The 16,784-nt window shown below is 47.6% G+C and overlaps 1 protein-coding gene across 12 annotated transcripts in view; it reads right to left on the bottom strand.

The window, feature by feature from the left end:
- The window catches only part of TMCC1 (transmembrane and coiled-coil domain family 1), an 84,761-nt gene that overhangs the window by 9,707 nt on the left and 58,270 nt on the right, over nucleotides 1-16,784 (bottom strand). For 8 of the 12 annotated variants that reach the window (XM_062636028.1, XM_062636019.1, XM_062636104.1 and 5 more), the window contains one exon: nucleotides 3,502-4,436. In XM_062636028.1, the coding sequence (XP_062492012.1) occupies nucleotides 3,502-4,436 (935 nt within the window). Of the gene's footprint in view, nucleotides 1-3,501; nucleotides 4,437-4,708; nucleotides 4,846-5,093; nucleotides 5,181-13,111; nucleotides 13,352-15,823; nucleotides 15,860-16,784 lie in introns of those variants that run through there. The other 4 variants (XM_062636096.1, XM_062636055.1, XM_062636063.1 and 1 more) reach the window with 4 other exon arrangements.

Here is a 16,784-nt window from a genome sequence, read left to right as displayed (position 1 = left end):
GGCTCACTGCTTGGGGACCGGGGATCTTATCTGGGAAAGGCTAAACACAGTAATGGCCACCACGTTTATTCTTTTTTAAGGGCTTTATGGCATTTTAAAGTAATAGCTGTAATATACATGACTAATACAGCATATGTAAGAGACAGAAGAGATGAAAATGACATTTTATCTGCACTCAGTACGTATTCTGGTGAGTAAAGAAACTCACAGCTGGGTGAGCACCTGCCTGACCCAACACGCTGCCCTCACTGCCGGCCACGCTCCAGCATGGCCTCTTCAACCCCCCTAGACCTCAGAGGATTGATCTGGTTTATGTGAGAACAGACTGAAGTCCAACAATTGGACTTCAGCAACAATCAGATAAATGACTGCACCAGCATCTAGCATTACAGCTGATGGATTTCTGTGGACAGGAACATGTGAGACCTAAATATCCTTTCCAAGGATACCAGGCTTGGGAAGAAACCCAAACCCTCAGGCTGGCCACGTTCCAACTACATGAGCTCATGATTTCACTGCGTACAAACAGGTTCCTGAAGGGACACACAAGATGAAAATACTCAGCAGGAACTTTATTTCAGTCTCAACAGCACAGAAAGTCCCTGCTCGTATCAGTAAACAACCGGCACCTTCCCACCAATGAGATAAGCAACAGGCAACCCAGCGCCTGCTCCTGGTGCACAAGAAGCACAATGAGGGCCAAGGCACCGCCAGCATCTTCCTTCCTCTGTGACTCAGCCCGGCTGCAGTGCTCCGGGGCTGGCACATGCTGCCAGCAGGCAGGCAGGGCAGCACAGCCCCACACCGCAGCACCAGGGCGGCAGAACTGGAGTGACTGCACCAGCAAGTCCCTGCCTGGAGCCAGCTCACAAACCAGCAGCTATGCAGATTGATATGAAAGGTCTGGAAGCAGGGAGAGGGAAGAGATTGAAGCGGCCACGGAAAATGTGCAAAGTGAGCCATGGCTGATAAACAGAAATTGCACAAACACACAAGGAAAAAAGATCAGGACCTGCAAGAAAAAACATCTAAGAAAGAGGAAATGGACAAAGACCAGGTCAGAAAATGTCATGGCACCTGCTTTGCTCCAGCTTCCAGGTACAACACACTCAGTGTTGCCCTATGAGTAAAGGCTTCTCCAAAATACTTCTTTTAAGCTCTAACTGAACTCAGTGCTTGTTTTTGAAAGCTTCCCAGAAGTAGAGCAAAGTTATAACTGGCTTTTAAAGCCAGTTAAGATTAATTTGAATCCCCAGCTCCAAACCACAACCTTCATTCCCATCTTCTCATTTTTTCTGAAGAGAGCTGGGGAACAGAGGGGTTCCTGCTCAGAGAAACAGGAGCCAGCCACCTCCACCAAGGCAGAATCCCCCTCTGCCCTCAGACATATCAGCTAACCTTCCAGGTCTCAGGGTGATGTTTGCTTTAATCTTAGTGATGGTTTAAAGTATAGAAGGTATCAAACCAGAATCTAGATTTGTACAATAAGGTGTTAATCTCACTGTGATTAACCCATGAGCTCCTCAGATCATGCAGTTACCTGCTCTCCTCTGAGTCTGCAGGGACAAGGGCACTTCATGTGCCCTTAACTGGTCCTCTTTAAAGGTCATACCTTTAATTAATTCACAGCAACATTCCAAATGGCAGGTCTAAATTACTATCTTTTTAAACATTTATAAACCAAATACAGATTCTCCTGGAAGCTTTTCACTCCAAGCTGTCTTGGTGAGTGGTTAGGCTCTAGGCTCACCTCAGTAAAGGTTAACAGCACACAACAGATAAGGCTTCATACTGCACAAGCATGAGGACCTACATGAACCCTGCTATGTGGTGTCAGGGAATAACTAACCAGTTTAGCCAACAACATACATCAGTCCCCAAGGTCTTCTGTTATACTTTCAGACCACTCCTTCAGCTGAACAGTGCTTGCATATAGTGTTCCACCATGAATGCCTGCTGCTGTATGTGGGAAACAACAACCTACACACAACAGACAACAGGACCCTCTGCTGGGGAACAGAAGATCAAACTCCGCACAACACTGTTATGTGACCTGGTGACAATGAAGCACTAGGAACCAAAGTTGCTGTGCTGGGCGCCGCTCTCAGCCAAATCGCTGATTGCTGCAAAGCAGGATTAGGAAGTGGTGTTGGGCTGGCTTTGTCTATCCAAGCTTTGCAAAGCACACAGAAAGCTTGCTGTCTCTACAAGATCCTATCAGGCTAAGCCTTTCCAAATGTTTTTCCAGCAATCTGGCACCAGTTTGTCTAAAGAGCTGCAGGGCAGCTTCATGTCGTGCTGTGCAAACCAATGCAGCAAGTGGCACACAGTACCTGTCCCCACACCCAGCAGCTTTGCTGAGCCTCGCAGGTTGTGCTTCACAGCCTGGCCAAAGTGACAAAGGCCATAAGCAACCTATTATAAAAGCCTGCTGTCCTCCATCAGAATGACGACTTGGGCCCCTTGCAGTTGTCTGAAGTTTAAGAAGTGCAGCTTAAGAATCCCACTGATTTAGACTGCAGTGTCCTGAATGGCTACAGAAGGGCAGCTGGTAACTCTTCCCTCTGGAGCCTGGGGACAAGCCCTTGCTCCCAGTGTGTGACAGGGAGGATGCAAGACATGTACAGCACAGGGCAGCCTGCTGAAAGCTCTCTCCCACCCAACAAGGAAGGGAAAGCGAAAGTGCTCCCTGGAACCTCTCCATGGGTTGCCTTCCTTGGCAGAAAGGTGGGGGTAGCCTGGAGGTGGTAGGAGGAACTGGCTGCCACACCACACTCTTTCTTCACCTCTCCTCTGTGACCTGATCAGGGACAGCAGTACCACAGCAACTCCCCAGCCCTTCCATTCCTTTCAGCAAGGGGCAGGCTGACAGAAACACAGATTACCCACTTCCAGAGCCAAGTGACCTCCAGGACAAGAGCACTGCCAATATTTGCATTTAATTTTGTTCAATTTCATTGAACCCTGCCTCTATGGGGCTGAGTGCAGGAGGGAAGAGGATAGTCTAGTTTCGGCAAGACCATGTCTTTTTTTGAGAACCCTAAGAAAGCTGGATCTTTCTTTCTCTGGTAGTTACGGATCTGAGCATTGGAGGAGGCAGGTCAGGATACTGCCCACCATAGTTCCCTGCCTCTCGCCTTGACCCAAAGCTTTGCAAGGTTTTTGCAGGGAAATGCTCTGTCTGGATAACAGTAACGGCATCAATATACTCCTGGCCTTTTGGGACACTGTTCTAAACCTCTTTTGTTTAACTTTGTATCTTGAAAACACTACAAAGTAACCTTTCTTCCTCGCTATTTCTTTCTTACACAGAAAGGGAGATGAGCAGCAAGACAACAATATTTACAAAAGACAAAGCTGGAAGGAAGAGCAAAATCCTAAGACCACAGAGCTTCCCATCTGAATCAGGCTGCTGGGAACAGCCCGCTGAGTAGTCCTGTCCAGGACTGGTGCCCTGCAACTTGCAGTATTTAATTCAAAACACAGTACCAAAACACCTACCTGTACCGCTCCTCCTGCAGTGTCTGCATTATTAGCGAGTAGTCCCTCTGATAGCGAACCTTAAGGTCCTCAAATGATTCTTCCAGTCTTGCCTGTGTCTCTCGAATTTCTTGAATCTCATGCAGTATTGCATCAAACCCTGAGCTCTGCATATCCAGAGTGTTTGTTTTGAAGCTAGAAGCTCCCACAGGGCCCCCTGTTGTGCTGTTGGCTCCCACAGAACCCGATGTGGCACTGGAGCAATCCTCCTCACTGCCATATTTTGGGCTTGACTGAAAGTTCTGAATAACACCTAAAGCCTTGCCTCCTGTCCCATCTTCCTGGCCTTCTTCTAAGGAGTCTTTCAGATTAGCAATGTTGTCTGCACTCCCAAACTTGTTCCTTATGAGGGAGGCAATCTCCCGAGGTTTGGAAACCACAGCTCCTGCTGCTGAATGGGTGGCTTGGGAAAAACTGGAAAGCCCACCTTTCACACTATCTACTACTCCCTCGCTGAAGCCAGTGACTTTTGCTCCAACATCTTTCAAACCCTGATGCATATCCCTGAAGACATCCTTCGGCTGCCGAGGGATCCCATTCTGCTCAATCTCTCGCAGCTTTCGATGGTAATGTTCTAGTTTCTTCTGCAGCTGCAAGATAGTCTGGGCTGACTTTTGATTTTTCTTCTCAAACACCTGCTTAATGCGGGCGCTTTGTTGCTTGTCTGCGTTATTGGCCAGTTTCAGGTACTCTGCCACATTGTCATCACGGGCTGTTTGTTCAATTTTGATCTGCTCGGTCAACTTCAGTATTTTCTGCTGCAGGTGTGTAATAGCCACTTTTGTACGCTGAGGATCTGGGGTCCCATCAACAGAGTCTGCGTTGATGCTTCCATCAGTGCTCGAGGCCACGGCACTGGAGGTCTGTGCTAAGCTGCTCACGTCCAACCGCTCAATCTAGGTGAGGAGAGAGAGACATGTAAGTGCTAATCACCAGCTTCACTAATATAAACCCCTTCCTTCTTTGTTCTAACACACTTGACAAGCAGATGTAATTCTGCGGAAATGCATCCTTTTTCAGCTGCCCAGGGCATGGTACCAACCGAGCTTCATGTGCTTTACAGACATCCAGTAAAAGCTGAGAAAAAAAGCAAAACCTCTTGTGCTTAAGGCAGCTTAATGGCCTCAAACAACCAAAAACTCAACACAGATAAAGACATGGCACCCACGTTTGGCAGGCTGCGTTGTCTGAAGCGTTGGTGCGAGGCCATCAGCTCTGTCAGCTGGTGAGTAAAGACAGAGAAGGTAACTGTGGAAGAGCAAAACCCACACACATCAGTGTATGGCAAACCCCGGTTATTACCGGGGCTTTACCTACTGCACGAAAGCAACGTGAAACCAGAGGGTCTGCAACGGCCAGAGCTTAAAGCAGAGACAGAGCCCCCCGGAGCCCGCTCCTGAGCGGCGAGCCTGCGAGCAGGGGCCTCGGCAGGTGGCACTTGCCAGGGCACAAACCCCGCTGTTCCCTCCCAAGTTAAGCGCTGTTCCAGCCCGCAAGAACCGCGCACGTTGACCGAGCCCCGACGTCTCCCGCTCCGCTAACGGTCCCGGTACCTTGTTGTTGCGGCGGAGCAGCAGCGCACGCTCCCAGTGCATGGCTCCCGCCCCGCGCCCGCATGGCTGCGCCACCACACCTGAGCCCGGCCCCAACCGAAAAGGAGCCGCGCCCTCCGCTGAGCACCACGGCCCCGCCCCCGAGAAGGGCGCCCCGTGCCGGGTGGGAGGCCTCGCCCCTTCCCTGCCCGGCAACCCCGGCCCGGGCAGACGCGGACGCAGAACCCAGCGCCCGCCAGCGCCACCCCGCGGCGGCCCGGAGCCGGCGTCCGCAGGGAAATCTGCTCCCGGTGAATTCAGACCAAACGCACGTTCCGGCCGCGGCAAACGGCCCTGGGACCCGTGGGACGAACCCGCTGTGATTCGCCCAGCAAACAAGCGGTAATGGTGCGTGCTTCTGCTCCCCCTGGACACAGCAGCTCCTCTTAAACACGGGGTAGCGCCCCGGATTATTCTATTCACACAACTACTCATGCCTTACTCCTAAAACAACTACCAGCTAACTCACAGCTCACTCCCCAAATGTAGAACTCATTTCCATATTTCTCTTGTCAATATATACTGCACAAACCAAAAATGCTACTGGAATTAACTGCACCCTCTCCCTGTTCCCAACAGTCTCCATCTAAAGCAACAGCCACAAGGCCCCGCAGCAGCTGGCAGCACTGAGCAGGTCAGCAAGGCCCCTTCCCAGCAGCAAGGTTCTCCAACTGATGCATTTTTTAGAGGACTTCACTGGCTGGAAACCACAGAGTATCAGCCATCAGTCTGCAGTGACTGCAGAAATATCAGCTGCTCTCTGAAGCAGGTTAAGCTGTAGAAACCCCAGCTCTCTGGATTAATGCAAAACTAGTGCTGAGAATTCACATTAATCAGTGGGATCAGCTATATGCACGGCATTAGCACTGCACAGAGGACATGCTGTCTCTGGGATCCAGGCACAAGTATATTTCAAAGCAGTACACACTCAGTAAGACACTCCTCCTTGGGATCTGTAATTTCATTAAGATTTTCCCAGGACTGTCACTGATCCAATCTCTTTGTATCGCCTAGAAGGAAGCACAGACCCTGGGCGCACAGGGCATACACAGTGCCAACCTGTACATCACTGCTAGCTTGTGCTCCTCAGGTCCTCCACGCGCAATAGTGCACAGGCCCATTTGCTGCTTCGCCAGCCTGCCCTAATCCGTATGGCCGCGCGTAGGCTTTTTCCATTCAGCACATCGATACAATCTCATTACTCCTCTTAATTGCCTTACAAAACAAGCTGCCTTCTCAGAAAGACCCTATCAATCCCTCTGTAACAACCTGTGCCTGCTCCAGAGGAAGGAAATCTTAGTATTAAACAGCAGATGGAAAGAAGAAAGACCCACAAATGTGATGCAAATTTTTCAGAAATAAATTTGAAATATTCCCCCTTCCCCCCCCCCCAGTATTTGCCCTGGGCACTGATATGGGTGAGCAAGAGTGGGACTGACCAGTGCCACAGACCAAACATTTCTGCAGATCATGTTGGGCTGTCAGCTCTGCCACAGCACAGATCTTGCTCCGAGATGAAAGCTGCACATTTCAGTGTTGTAGAACTAATGGGACTTTAACATCACTTTGCAATAAAGAGTTTCTATCAGCATAACTTACTCCCGGTTGGGTGTGATTAGCATGTGTGTACAAGTACTGTATGCTGCACTAATAGAACACTCTTCCTCTCAGACACGTCTTTCTGAGGAAAATTCTGTACAGACTTTCTCTTCCCCCCTTTTAAAGTCAATTGACTTCAGCGCATCTCCTCAGGTCATCTTCCCATGCCTGTGACAGAAACCAGAACAGCCATAGCAGAAGAAACCATGTTGGGATAATTACTTTAATTACCAGCTGTGTGGATATTATCCTGGAATAGCAAGACGGGTTTTTTCCAATTAAAAAGCAAAGGGCTGGACAAAGTGCTGCTCTGGAACAGAACTGAGACAATTTAAGTACTCTCTCTGTATTGACAAGGCTTTAGAAAGGGAAGACTCAGCACAAACTGGGTCCCTGGGAAACGCTGGTGACATATTATTGATTTAAGATGACTGGCAATCTGTCCTGAAAAGATGCTGGTAAATTAAATACTGTAATGCTCAATGTTTGTCTAAAAATATGGATTACAATTCAATTAGTCAATCTCACTTGCAGTACAGTTTTCCAGCACATTGACTCAGCCCAGCTGGAGTGGACCAGCCTGACCTGCCAGGAGGGACACTGAAAGCTGCCCAGTGAGCCAAGTGGCATCGTGTGAGGCCCTTATGCTTCTTCCCCCTCAAGATCTTACCAAGCTACCAGAATTTCAACTGTGTCAGGGCTTCCCTCCTGCAAAAGGTTTTTGATGTCTCTATTCTGCAATACATCTGCAACCCAAAAAGAACCCAGAATCTGCCTTTTGGCTTTGCTGAAGATTAAATGCAACAGTTCCTTTAAGGGTGTTTCACCCTTCTTTGAAAACTACTTCAGCAAAGGCGCATACCACAGGGCCAGTCGCCAACAGGATGGATTGGTTTTTAAACAAGCAGGGCAGCTGGCTTGGGCAAACAGCAGAACTTGAAGCAAGCCTACTGGAAGGAGACGTCTCAGCTCCTGCCTCTCCTCCCTTATGTGGAGCTTTAAAAATGTGACTGAAAAGCATTATGTTACTTGGAAGAAAAAATATCTAGGGCAAGGTGAGAGAAGGGAGCCAGGAATGACAACCGTGAGAGCAGCCCCGGGAGGGAGCTCACGCCACGCAAACTGCCTGGATGAACCATGCTTCCCAGTGAGCGGCAGCCAGCACTAATCACAAAGGAACTCAGAAGCTGTGCTGTTTCCTTTTCCCACTGCTGAAGGCAGGACAGTGATGCAAGCAGAAAAATCTGGGAGACTCATTAGAAAGTCCTAAGTTTGGAGCACCATCGCCAGCAGCCTCGCTGGTGGGACAGTGAGATGCAGGGGCACGGGCAGGCATGTGAGCCAGCATGGTTACACAACAGTCCATTCTTCGGTAACATCTCTAAGTAACACCTTCTGGGGAATAAAAATTAGAGGGGAGGAAAATAAAATAGAGCATCCTTTGCATCTGACCACGTCTGCGGTTACAGCATCCACCTTGCACCTTCGCTCAGGAAGTGCCCAGTGCACATACATGCTCCTGCACTATGTGAAATCTGCCCTGGCTTTCCTGCCAAGAATACAGAAGAAAAACAAAGAACAGGCACAGCGCAATTCCTCATGACACACCATGCAGTTACCCTGCAACACTTCATTGGCCTACTGAACCTCCAGAAACTATAGCAGCTTTGCGTTTTAACAGGCTTTCATCTACTTACCCACAGAAACTGCTGATCATCACTGCTAGCAACTGCTTTGAGCTGTCCCTATTACACTCCCAAATCCAAAAGAAAATGTGAACTGGCTAAGGAAAGCTCACAGACAGATGGGCAGCTCAAGGAGGTCTTGCTGTGTATTTTTCATAGTAGGGCTCACTGGTTAGATTGTAACTGGGGTTTCTAAAAGAGGTAAACAGCCTTTGCCTGCTGGCAATTAACCCTCAAAATGGTGGGAAGATCATCCTGGTTATGGAAAAAAAAGCACTTTGAGAAAACAAAAATGAAAAATGACCCTGAAAAAAAGACAAGGAAAAATTCCAATATAATCTCTTTGCCTGTCCTGGATAGCAGCTATTGCTGGTAAGAACAGAAGGAAATGGCTTTATACCTTACTCATGGTAGTTAAATGATCATGAGTGATGATCACTATGACACGTGTGCTCCTGCACATCACCCAGAGCCAGGTGTGTGCTCCCACATGGCCTCGCTTTGCACAGAAAGGAGGAACTGGCAGGTACCTGACAAAGGGCAATGGAGCTCTGGAGACCTGAGGGCTGTTTAGCATTCCCTGTCTTTGGTGGGGGTGCCAAGGGAACCACCCCGCAACAAGGAACTCAGTGACGTTTCTGTTCTTAGTAAGTTCCCAAACATGGTGCATTGAGAGGCTGCACATACCCGTGGGACTGCAGGAACACTGCGGGAAGGAAAAGTGACCTGGGACTGATTCAGCTGGCACCAGTGCCCAAAGAAACACACAGAGAGCCACGGCTGAGGCACACGTACAAACCCTCACCCACAACTTGGTATCTGGTAAAGCCAGCTGCAGTGTGACTCTCCCCTGGCCTTGTCACCTAGCTCGATACGGAGATGGGAGGGACTCCTCATTAGGAACTGTAGTGATAGGACAAGGGGTAACGGGTTAAAACTTAAACAGGGGAAGTTTAGATGGGATATAAGGAAGAAGTTCTTTACTGTAAGGGTGGTGAGGCACTGCTATGGGTTGCCCAGGGAAGTTGTGAATGCTCCATCCCTGGCAGTGTTCAAGGCCAGGCTGGACAGAGCCTTGGATGACATGGTTTAGTGTGAGGTGTCCCTGCCCATGGCACGGGGGTTGGAACTGGATGACCTTAAGGTCTTTTCCAACCTTAACTATTCTACATGACTTCATCTGCTGTTTCAAGTGTCAGAAACAAAGTTCAGCCATAAAGCAATCAAACTCCTATCTCTCAGCAGCAGAAATCCCCAAAGGAGACCAATATCTCAACGTCAGCAGTCAGTGGTGTCAACAAGACACCGTTGCCACGTGACACTGTACTTGCTGTAACAGAAAGAATTGCACGCAGCATCCATCACAGCCAACATAACCTATTCCGCAGTGAAGCCTCTTTCAGTGCAGTACTAGGGCTGGTCAGGCCATTCCTTGCAGCATCAAGGAGAGCTCCACACATTCCCCTTGTGTGAATCAACCTGCCTGGGGCACTGTGCGAATGCTGCCACTAACTGGTTAAGAGGTAACTGAAGTTAACTTACACCTTTCCCACCTGCAGTTCACACACACACATCCCTGTCTACAGTGTGCTGAGGCGAAGAGCATCACTCAAGCTGTGTCCCTGGATGGACGGCGACATGCAGGACCAGGCACCAGCTCTGCCTGCAAGTGTTTATTTACACCCCAGAGACAGAAGGGGACTGGCACAGCACAGTGTACCAGCTCCCTGAAGATCATGTCTATGGCCCCTTCGATTGTTTTTAAAATTCCAACTGCTGCCCAAGACTGTACCTTCTTCACCTTAAACTTCTGAAACCTTGAGAAAAGGTACTTCTGAATGCAGAAGAGTCAGCAAGGCTTGGTGCTCCGATTCAGTAATGCTTTTGCAAAGGTACAGACCAGTCAGGAAGAAAACCAGCGGTGCTGGGTGAATAAATGGGGCAGTAACATTGACATTACAGGTAAGTAAGTCATTATGGGTAAGCAAGTTCAAGGGAACAAGTACACAATCTGAATGGAAAAATAGGGAAGAACTGAATTATACACAAGGGCTTGTAGGACCTTGACTTTTGAGGTGAAAAAGGATGACACTGCAAAAGATGTGGCCAAAATAACATTCATGGATGTTTATTTTAGCAGCTGCAGATTTTAAATCCAGGCGCTGCCAATCAGGCCAGAAGTTACAATAATAAGGATAGGAAATGAGGTAAAGCTGAACAAAATTAAGTATAGGAACTGGGAGGAGAGGGTGGAATTGGAAACAAGTTTATACAAGGTTTTATCAGAAAGTAACTATGTCAAATGTCAGGGGCTTTTGCCTTTTTTTTTAAACTGGTTGTTTTCCCCAGTATGTCCGAATCACATCTCCTTACCTTAAGAGAAAAAATTAATCACTAACACTTCCCAGAAGGTAGTTTGCTGGGGTTTTTTTATGCTTCCAGCCGCTATCTGATAAATACAGATTATTATTGCACCTTACACACTCATTTGTAAAGAACAGAGCCTAATTTTCAGACTGCAAGTTAAATTTGACTTGCAAAGGAACGGAGCAAACTGGGTCTGGAGTCTGGGAGAACAGATGTCTGCGTGATCACTGTACAGAACATCTTCACGGCAGAGCAAGGATTGCTGCCCCTTTTTCAGGAGAGGTTTCTCTACTGAATATGCAAGTCATCCCCAAATATTTAGTCCGAAGGACTCCTATACCTGAGCACAGCAACTGCACTTCGACATTTACTTCTCTTTATTTATTTTTAGCTGAAGGTACAACACACAGCCTGCCTGTAACCAAAATTCATCCTGGAAGCAGTTCATCCAGTCAACAGTTTATACATAAGATGTAAGTATTTCAAACCAGCAGATTCATTTTTCCTGTGAACACAGGCTGTCATTCCTGTATAGCCTTTCTTGACATATTGTTCTCTTATTTAAAGCCCTTCTACTGTAACATACACATAGCACACCAGCTAACATGCTGCTTCCCAGAAAGTTACACAACAGAACAGGCTTTAGAGGTTCCTTTCCTGTTCAAAGGTAGCATGGGGTTTAGCTTTCAGTGCTGTAGATGCTCCAACATTAGCAGCAGATAAATCTGTAAGATTGCTCTAAGTGGCAAATGAAGCTTGTCAAGGGCAAGGAGAGGCAATGTAGGCAAAGGGCAGTCCTACAGCACAAGAACATGCACACTCCCAGGGCTGCACACATGCAGCTTTCAGAAACCTAAGAAGAAAACACTAAGCAATGAGGCATCAGAGAGAAAGATGTGTTCAAGGAATGCCAAGCACCTGGCAGAGCAAGGCCACAGGGCACTTGTCCAGAAATCCATAGAATTAACCTAATACTGAAATCACGATGTTGCTTTCAGTACTCTTGTAAAAACCAAGAAGCCTTATCCAGAGCTCCATCTAGAAACAAACCCTACTGCAGCAGCATCTCCACAGCACAGGGTGAAAAGTTGCTCAGGTCCATATCTGGTCTGGAGAGCACAGAACAGGGTGTCCTGTGCTCAGTGCCTCCCTCCCCAGCTCTCAAGAGGTGATGTATTAGCCTGATGTTACACATGCTGAGATGCCAATATACAGATCCATCAGCCTGGAATGTGGAATGTCAACAAAGCCTCTGCTCTCGGGGCCCTACCCCAGCGCCCTGCACTGCTTCAACTCTGCATTTCCAACAGAGCCATTCCCAAAAGCTACCTATGTGTCACTTTTGTTATGAAGACCAATAAATGCAGTGAGAAAAAGTACATGTCCCAGCATGGGAGACCTGGATCTTCCCAAAGGAAAATAGGGAGTGTATTAAATAAATGTGTTTACACACACATGCTTCAAACACAACATTAACAGAATGCAACTTCTCAGCCACATTTCCTGCAGATGATAAAAACCCCCCAGGCAAACATTCATCTAAGGCAAAGGCAAATGGCAAAAAGAAGTCTGGATCCTGTATTTCTTGCTTCTTCAAACACCAGAGCCACAATGCACTGGACAGCTAACTGCAGCAGCTCGCAGAGAAGTATCTTCTGTTTTGCATTGGAGAGCAGAGTGTCAAAGCCCTTACTGTCTCTCTTCAATATTTAACAAATGTGGGGGGAAAATACAGCTTACTGTTAATTCAGGCTGTGAAAGGGCAATGCCGAGCTACACAGCTAAAGCAAAGCAAAGTACTTATTCATTTCTGAAGGTCACTGACTCCACGGGAAGCAGTACGCACTTACTCTATTTTTACCTGGAGGAAAAATATGATTCTGCAGTTTGTTTACTACTTCCCAAAAATATATTTTGCACAGCTAAAACAGCAAACCAAGAAGTCACATTTAAAAAGCCACCGATCCAAACGCCTCCCTCTGAGATGGGGCTGTGATTCCTAGCCCCTTCTTCCATCATTCATTATATCACACAAGCCAAATCCCGAAACAACCAAAACAGAAAGCCCCAAAAAGCGGCACCACGTTAGATCTTGCTTATAGATTGCAACACTCACTCAGGCAGGAGCCGTTTTCAGACTTTCCAGGTTCCGAAACGAAGAAAAGGTATGTAAAAAACCCACTACAGAGACTCCACAGCAGTGCCTGGAGGGAAAAACAGCATTTCCATGGCTGATGCTACAGAAGGTCAACTTCTACTGGGGATTTAAACAAAACAGCCCAATAAGACAACTAATGCTGTTCCAGTGGTGCTCCCCCATCTTCTCACCTTTGCAGGCTCACACAAGTCCCTCTCGCAGCACAGGCAGGCACAGCAGCACCACATAAGCATCACCCCGGTGCCTGGTGCTGCTTGAGCCGGCAGCCTGGCCCCATCCGCCACTGGCCCCAGCGGGCTCCGGGCCCCTGCTGAGCCACCACGGTGGCTCTGCCCAGCCCAGCATCGTGTGCAGGGCTCCGGTGCTGCTGGAGCACACCCACAGCCAGCCCGCGCCCGCTCCCTCAGCTGCCAGCATCTCCTTCAGAGGCACAGAAGGGCCAGGGCTGACAGATTTAAAGCTACAGGGCTTTGGCTTCCCACCCGTGTTCAACGCATGGCACTATTTATAAAGTGTGCCTTTGAGCCAAAAAGACTGCACAGGGAACAGACAGCCCCATCGGGAGCGAACTGACGGCATCAAGGCCACACACACATTCCTCAGCACACACGAAACAACGACCTGGTGGCAAGATTCAAGCAGAATGAAAAATGGAGATTCAAAGAGGCCCAGCAGGAGAGAAATCCACCCACAAATAGAGGTATGCCCTATTTATAGCACCACTGAAACACTGCTATTTGATAATGGCGAAATCAAACTTCAGAAAATTAATGCGATCTCCTGAAAGGCTGAAACTCTAATTAGGAAGTAATTGTCACAGAAGGACTCAAGTACAGAGCCAGCAGCAGCATTTTAACCACAGCTGTCACTGATGCACGAAGAACTCTCACTGCTTCTTAACCAATGCCCTCGACCTCCCCGTCAAAGGAAAGGTGTTGTACTGTCTTATTTGGAAGATGTAAAGCAAAGGTTCCTCACCCTGTTTGCGACAGCTCTGACCCACAGCACCTTATGCCATCAAACATTAACCCTTCAGACATGTCTTTAAAAAGCAACCCTCACCTCATGGCTGCTTCTCCCCTTGCTTTTTCCCTGTCTCACTGATAGTTCCTGTTTGCAGCAGATATCATTACTCACCTAGGACAGAGGCAGACGATCACAAAGTCAAGATCGAAGTTTGACGTCTTCAGAACCATTAACTCAGAGTGTGCAAGGTGCTCCCAAGGCTAAATACCAGGAACTGCCAAATCCACAGACTGGAAGTGGCCATTCAGAGGCCTCCTGCGGCGTTAGCCATGCAGCCTAGCTGCAGCCAGCAGGATTCAAGGACGTATCTCTCCTTTTTGCCTATCTGTTTGAGCCAGATGGGCTCAAATATCTGTCAGAGGCTCTATCAGACATTGCAGTGCTTGGCTTTGGTAAGGTTGGGTTGTTTTGGTTTGACTTTTTTTTTAGATCATTTTCTTAACTCACAGTAATGCACAGGCAACGTGAAGAGCCTGTGCACTGAAATGTTAATTCAGAAAATATACATAATGCGAGAAAACCCCTTATGGACTCAAAGCATGGGCAATGTGGAAGAAAAGATTCCTAAGAGCAAAATTCAGTTGTCATTAGAAAACAAAAAAAAGAGAGAAAAGGAGGAATTAAAACCTGAAAATGTGTTCTGTAGGAGCCATAGATAGAGGAAAAAAAGCTAAAAACCCCATTGCCTTAAATTAACCTAGTACGTTAGATGGCATTTCTGGAAAAGCATTATGATAAAGTATATTGTAAGGGGCATTTAGAATAGGAATTGAGAATGAAAATACTACATAGAACAAGCAGCAACGTCTGACAAGCCATCTCGGTATGGACATATTAAAGGATACATCCACAAAAGCATTTTTGTGGGCATTTCTGCAGTGCTAGAGAATAGGATACAAAGGGCAAAGGATGAAGGAACAGGAAAAAAGGAGGGTAGCAATCAAACCAGCATGTGGTGCAATCCCGCAACTGGGTTGCATGCAGCCACCAAAGCGGAACGTACTGCACTGCTCCAGTACAGATCTGGGTTCTGCACTGGAGTTCACTGACGTTTTGCTCAGCACGAACATGCAGCAACAAGAACCAGCAGAGCTGTGTTCCCTGACACCCTGTACAACGTCAGCTGCTCAGAGCCATTCCCTGTTCAGCAGGTCTGTGGCTAGGGAGAGATCCCAGGACACACAGCGGCAGTAACTGAGCAGAAACGTGCACAGAACAGGAATGGAAATGAAAACTATACAACTGACCATATCACCATATATTTGATACTTCAATGCAGTGCCATGAAAATGAGTGCAAGACCTAGAAATCACAGCAAATCTAATTCAACTGAGATTTTCATTAAAAATTCTCTGTGGCGATTCTCAGGGTTAAATGGTAAGAGGATTTCTAAAAAAGTTACTACCTCATGGGTATATTAGATATTGGGATTCTTTGGTCATGGAGCACTTCTCTAGCAAGAGGCAGACAACATTCAGCCTAGTGGAGCTATGGTAAAGAAGGCTTTTGAAAAGGAATGTTGATATTCCTCACTGACCAAGGCCAAGCGAGTATACTGCGAAACCATGAGATTTCTATTGATGATAGCAGATCCCACCTAAAAGAGGTGAGAGGGAAGGGAGGTGAAATTTCTGTTGCAGAAAAGAACATCATTAGCCACCTTTGGGAAGCAGTTTATGTTGGGTTCAACCCAGCCTGACTCACAGGAATTTCACTACTATTCAGATAGATCATTTCACTGTATAAAGCAACAAACAGATCTATGAAAATACATGAAAATATGCTCATTAGTCTCCTTCATATAATCATAGAGTCTTCACGAGATTTACAGAGCAATAAAACCAAAACCAACCTACCAGGCTGAGTACTACCTCCATCAAGAGAAACCAGTCTCACCCCTCAGCGAAGAGAAATGCGCGTTTTCTTCAGTGCGTTCTGTTACCTCCCTCAAGGGCAGCAACAGCATGCTGATGCTTGGTGCTGCTACAAGCAGGCTTCTATACCCAGGAAGCAATAGAAACATCCTAAAAATGAGCACCGACAGTTACTCCTCTGTGAAAAGAGAACTCAAACAACTCTGGCAGGTCACCACTGCAGCGGTCCGGTGGAGCTGGCCTTGCGCAGGAGACAGTGGCCACTGCAGCAGGACCACATGATGGGACCAATCCTTGGTTGTGGGGGACAACGACAGTTCCTGGTGTCCAGCCGAGAGCAGAAAAAGCCTCATAAACCAAGAGAGCTCCAAGAAGGGCACTGAGCACCCTAGCTCACCTGCAGGCCCCACCACAGTGCAGTGACCATCACCCGTCTGCATTCTACAGCATTTCTGTCCTGAAGTTACTTGGTAAAGCTGGAGAGAGAAGGGGTGGTGGAGGAAGCAAAGGAGCTCTAATGCAGCTTAAAAACTTATGGAGATTAGATGCTCACATGACCCCTGTAACATGATGAGAACTCTTTCTAAAACCCCTTAAAACCAAAACATTTTGGGAAAAAATACAACAGGGGCTAGATCCAGACATTTGAGGAAACAGGAATGCTGCCAAGTATTAAGGAATGTGAAATAAGAAGCCAGAGAGTGAGAAACTGGTGGAAGAGTCAAGAACTGAGTTGTGATGCTGCCTTCACTGTGCTGTTCCCCAAAGTGGTGCTTGGGCTGTAGAGAAAAGGTGACCTCAGACGTGTCACACTGCACATCTTAGTCTCTTTTGCATCAAGCACTGACATAACCAATCACAGATGTCAGACCAGGCTGGAGGGTCCTCACCAGTGATGGGCTCCTTCAGCTCCCTATACAGGGACAAATGCAGGGCAAACTCA

This window comes from Pezoporus occidentalis, unplaced genomic scaffold (genome assembly GCF_034315485.1).
Source record: "Pezoporus occidentalis ecotype Australia unplaced genomic scaffold, CSIRO_AGI_Poc_V1 ctg114, whole genome shotgun sequence".
Classification (NCBI taxonomy): domain Eukaryota; kingdom Metazoa; phylum Chordata; class Aves; order Psittaciformes; family Psittacidae; genus Pezoporus; species Pezoporus occidentalis.
Note: the sequence above shows the minus strand (reverse complement) of the source record. Positions and strands in the feature narration are given on the sequence as shown.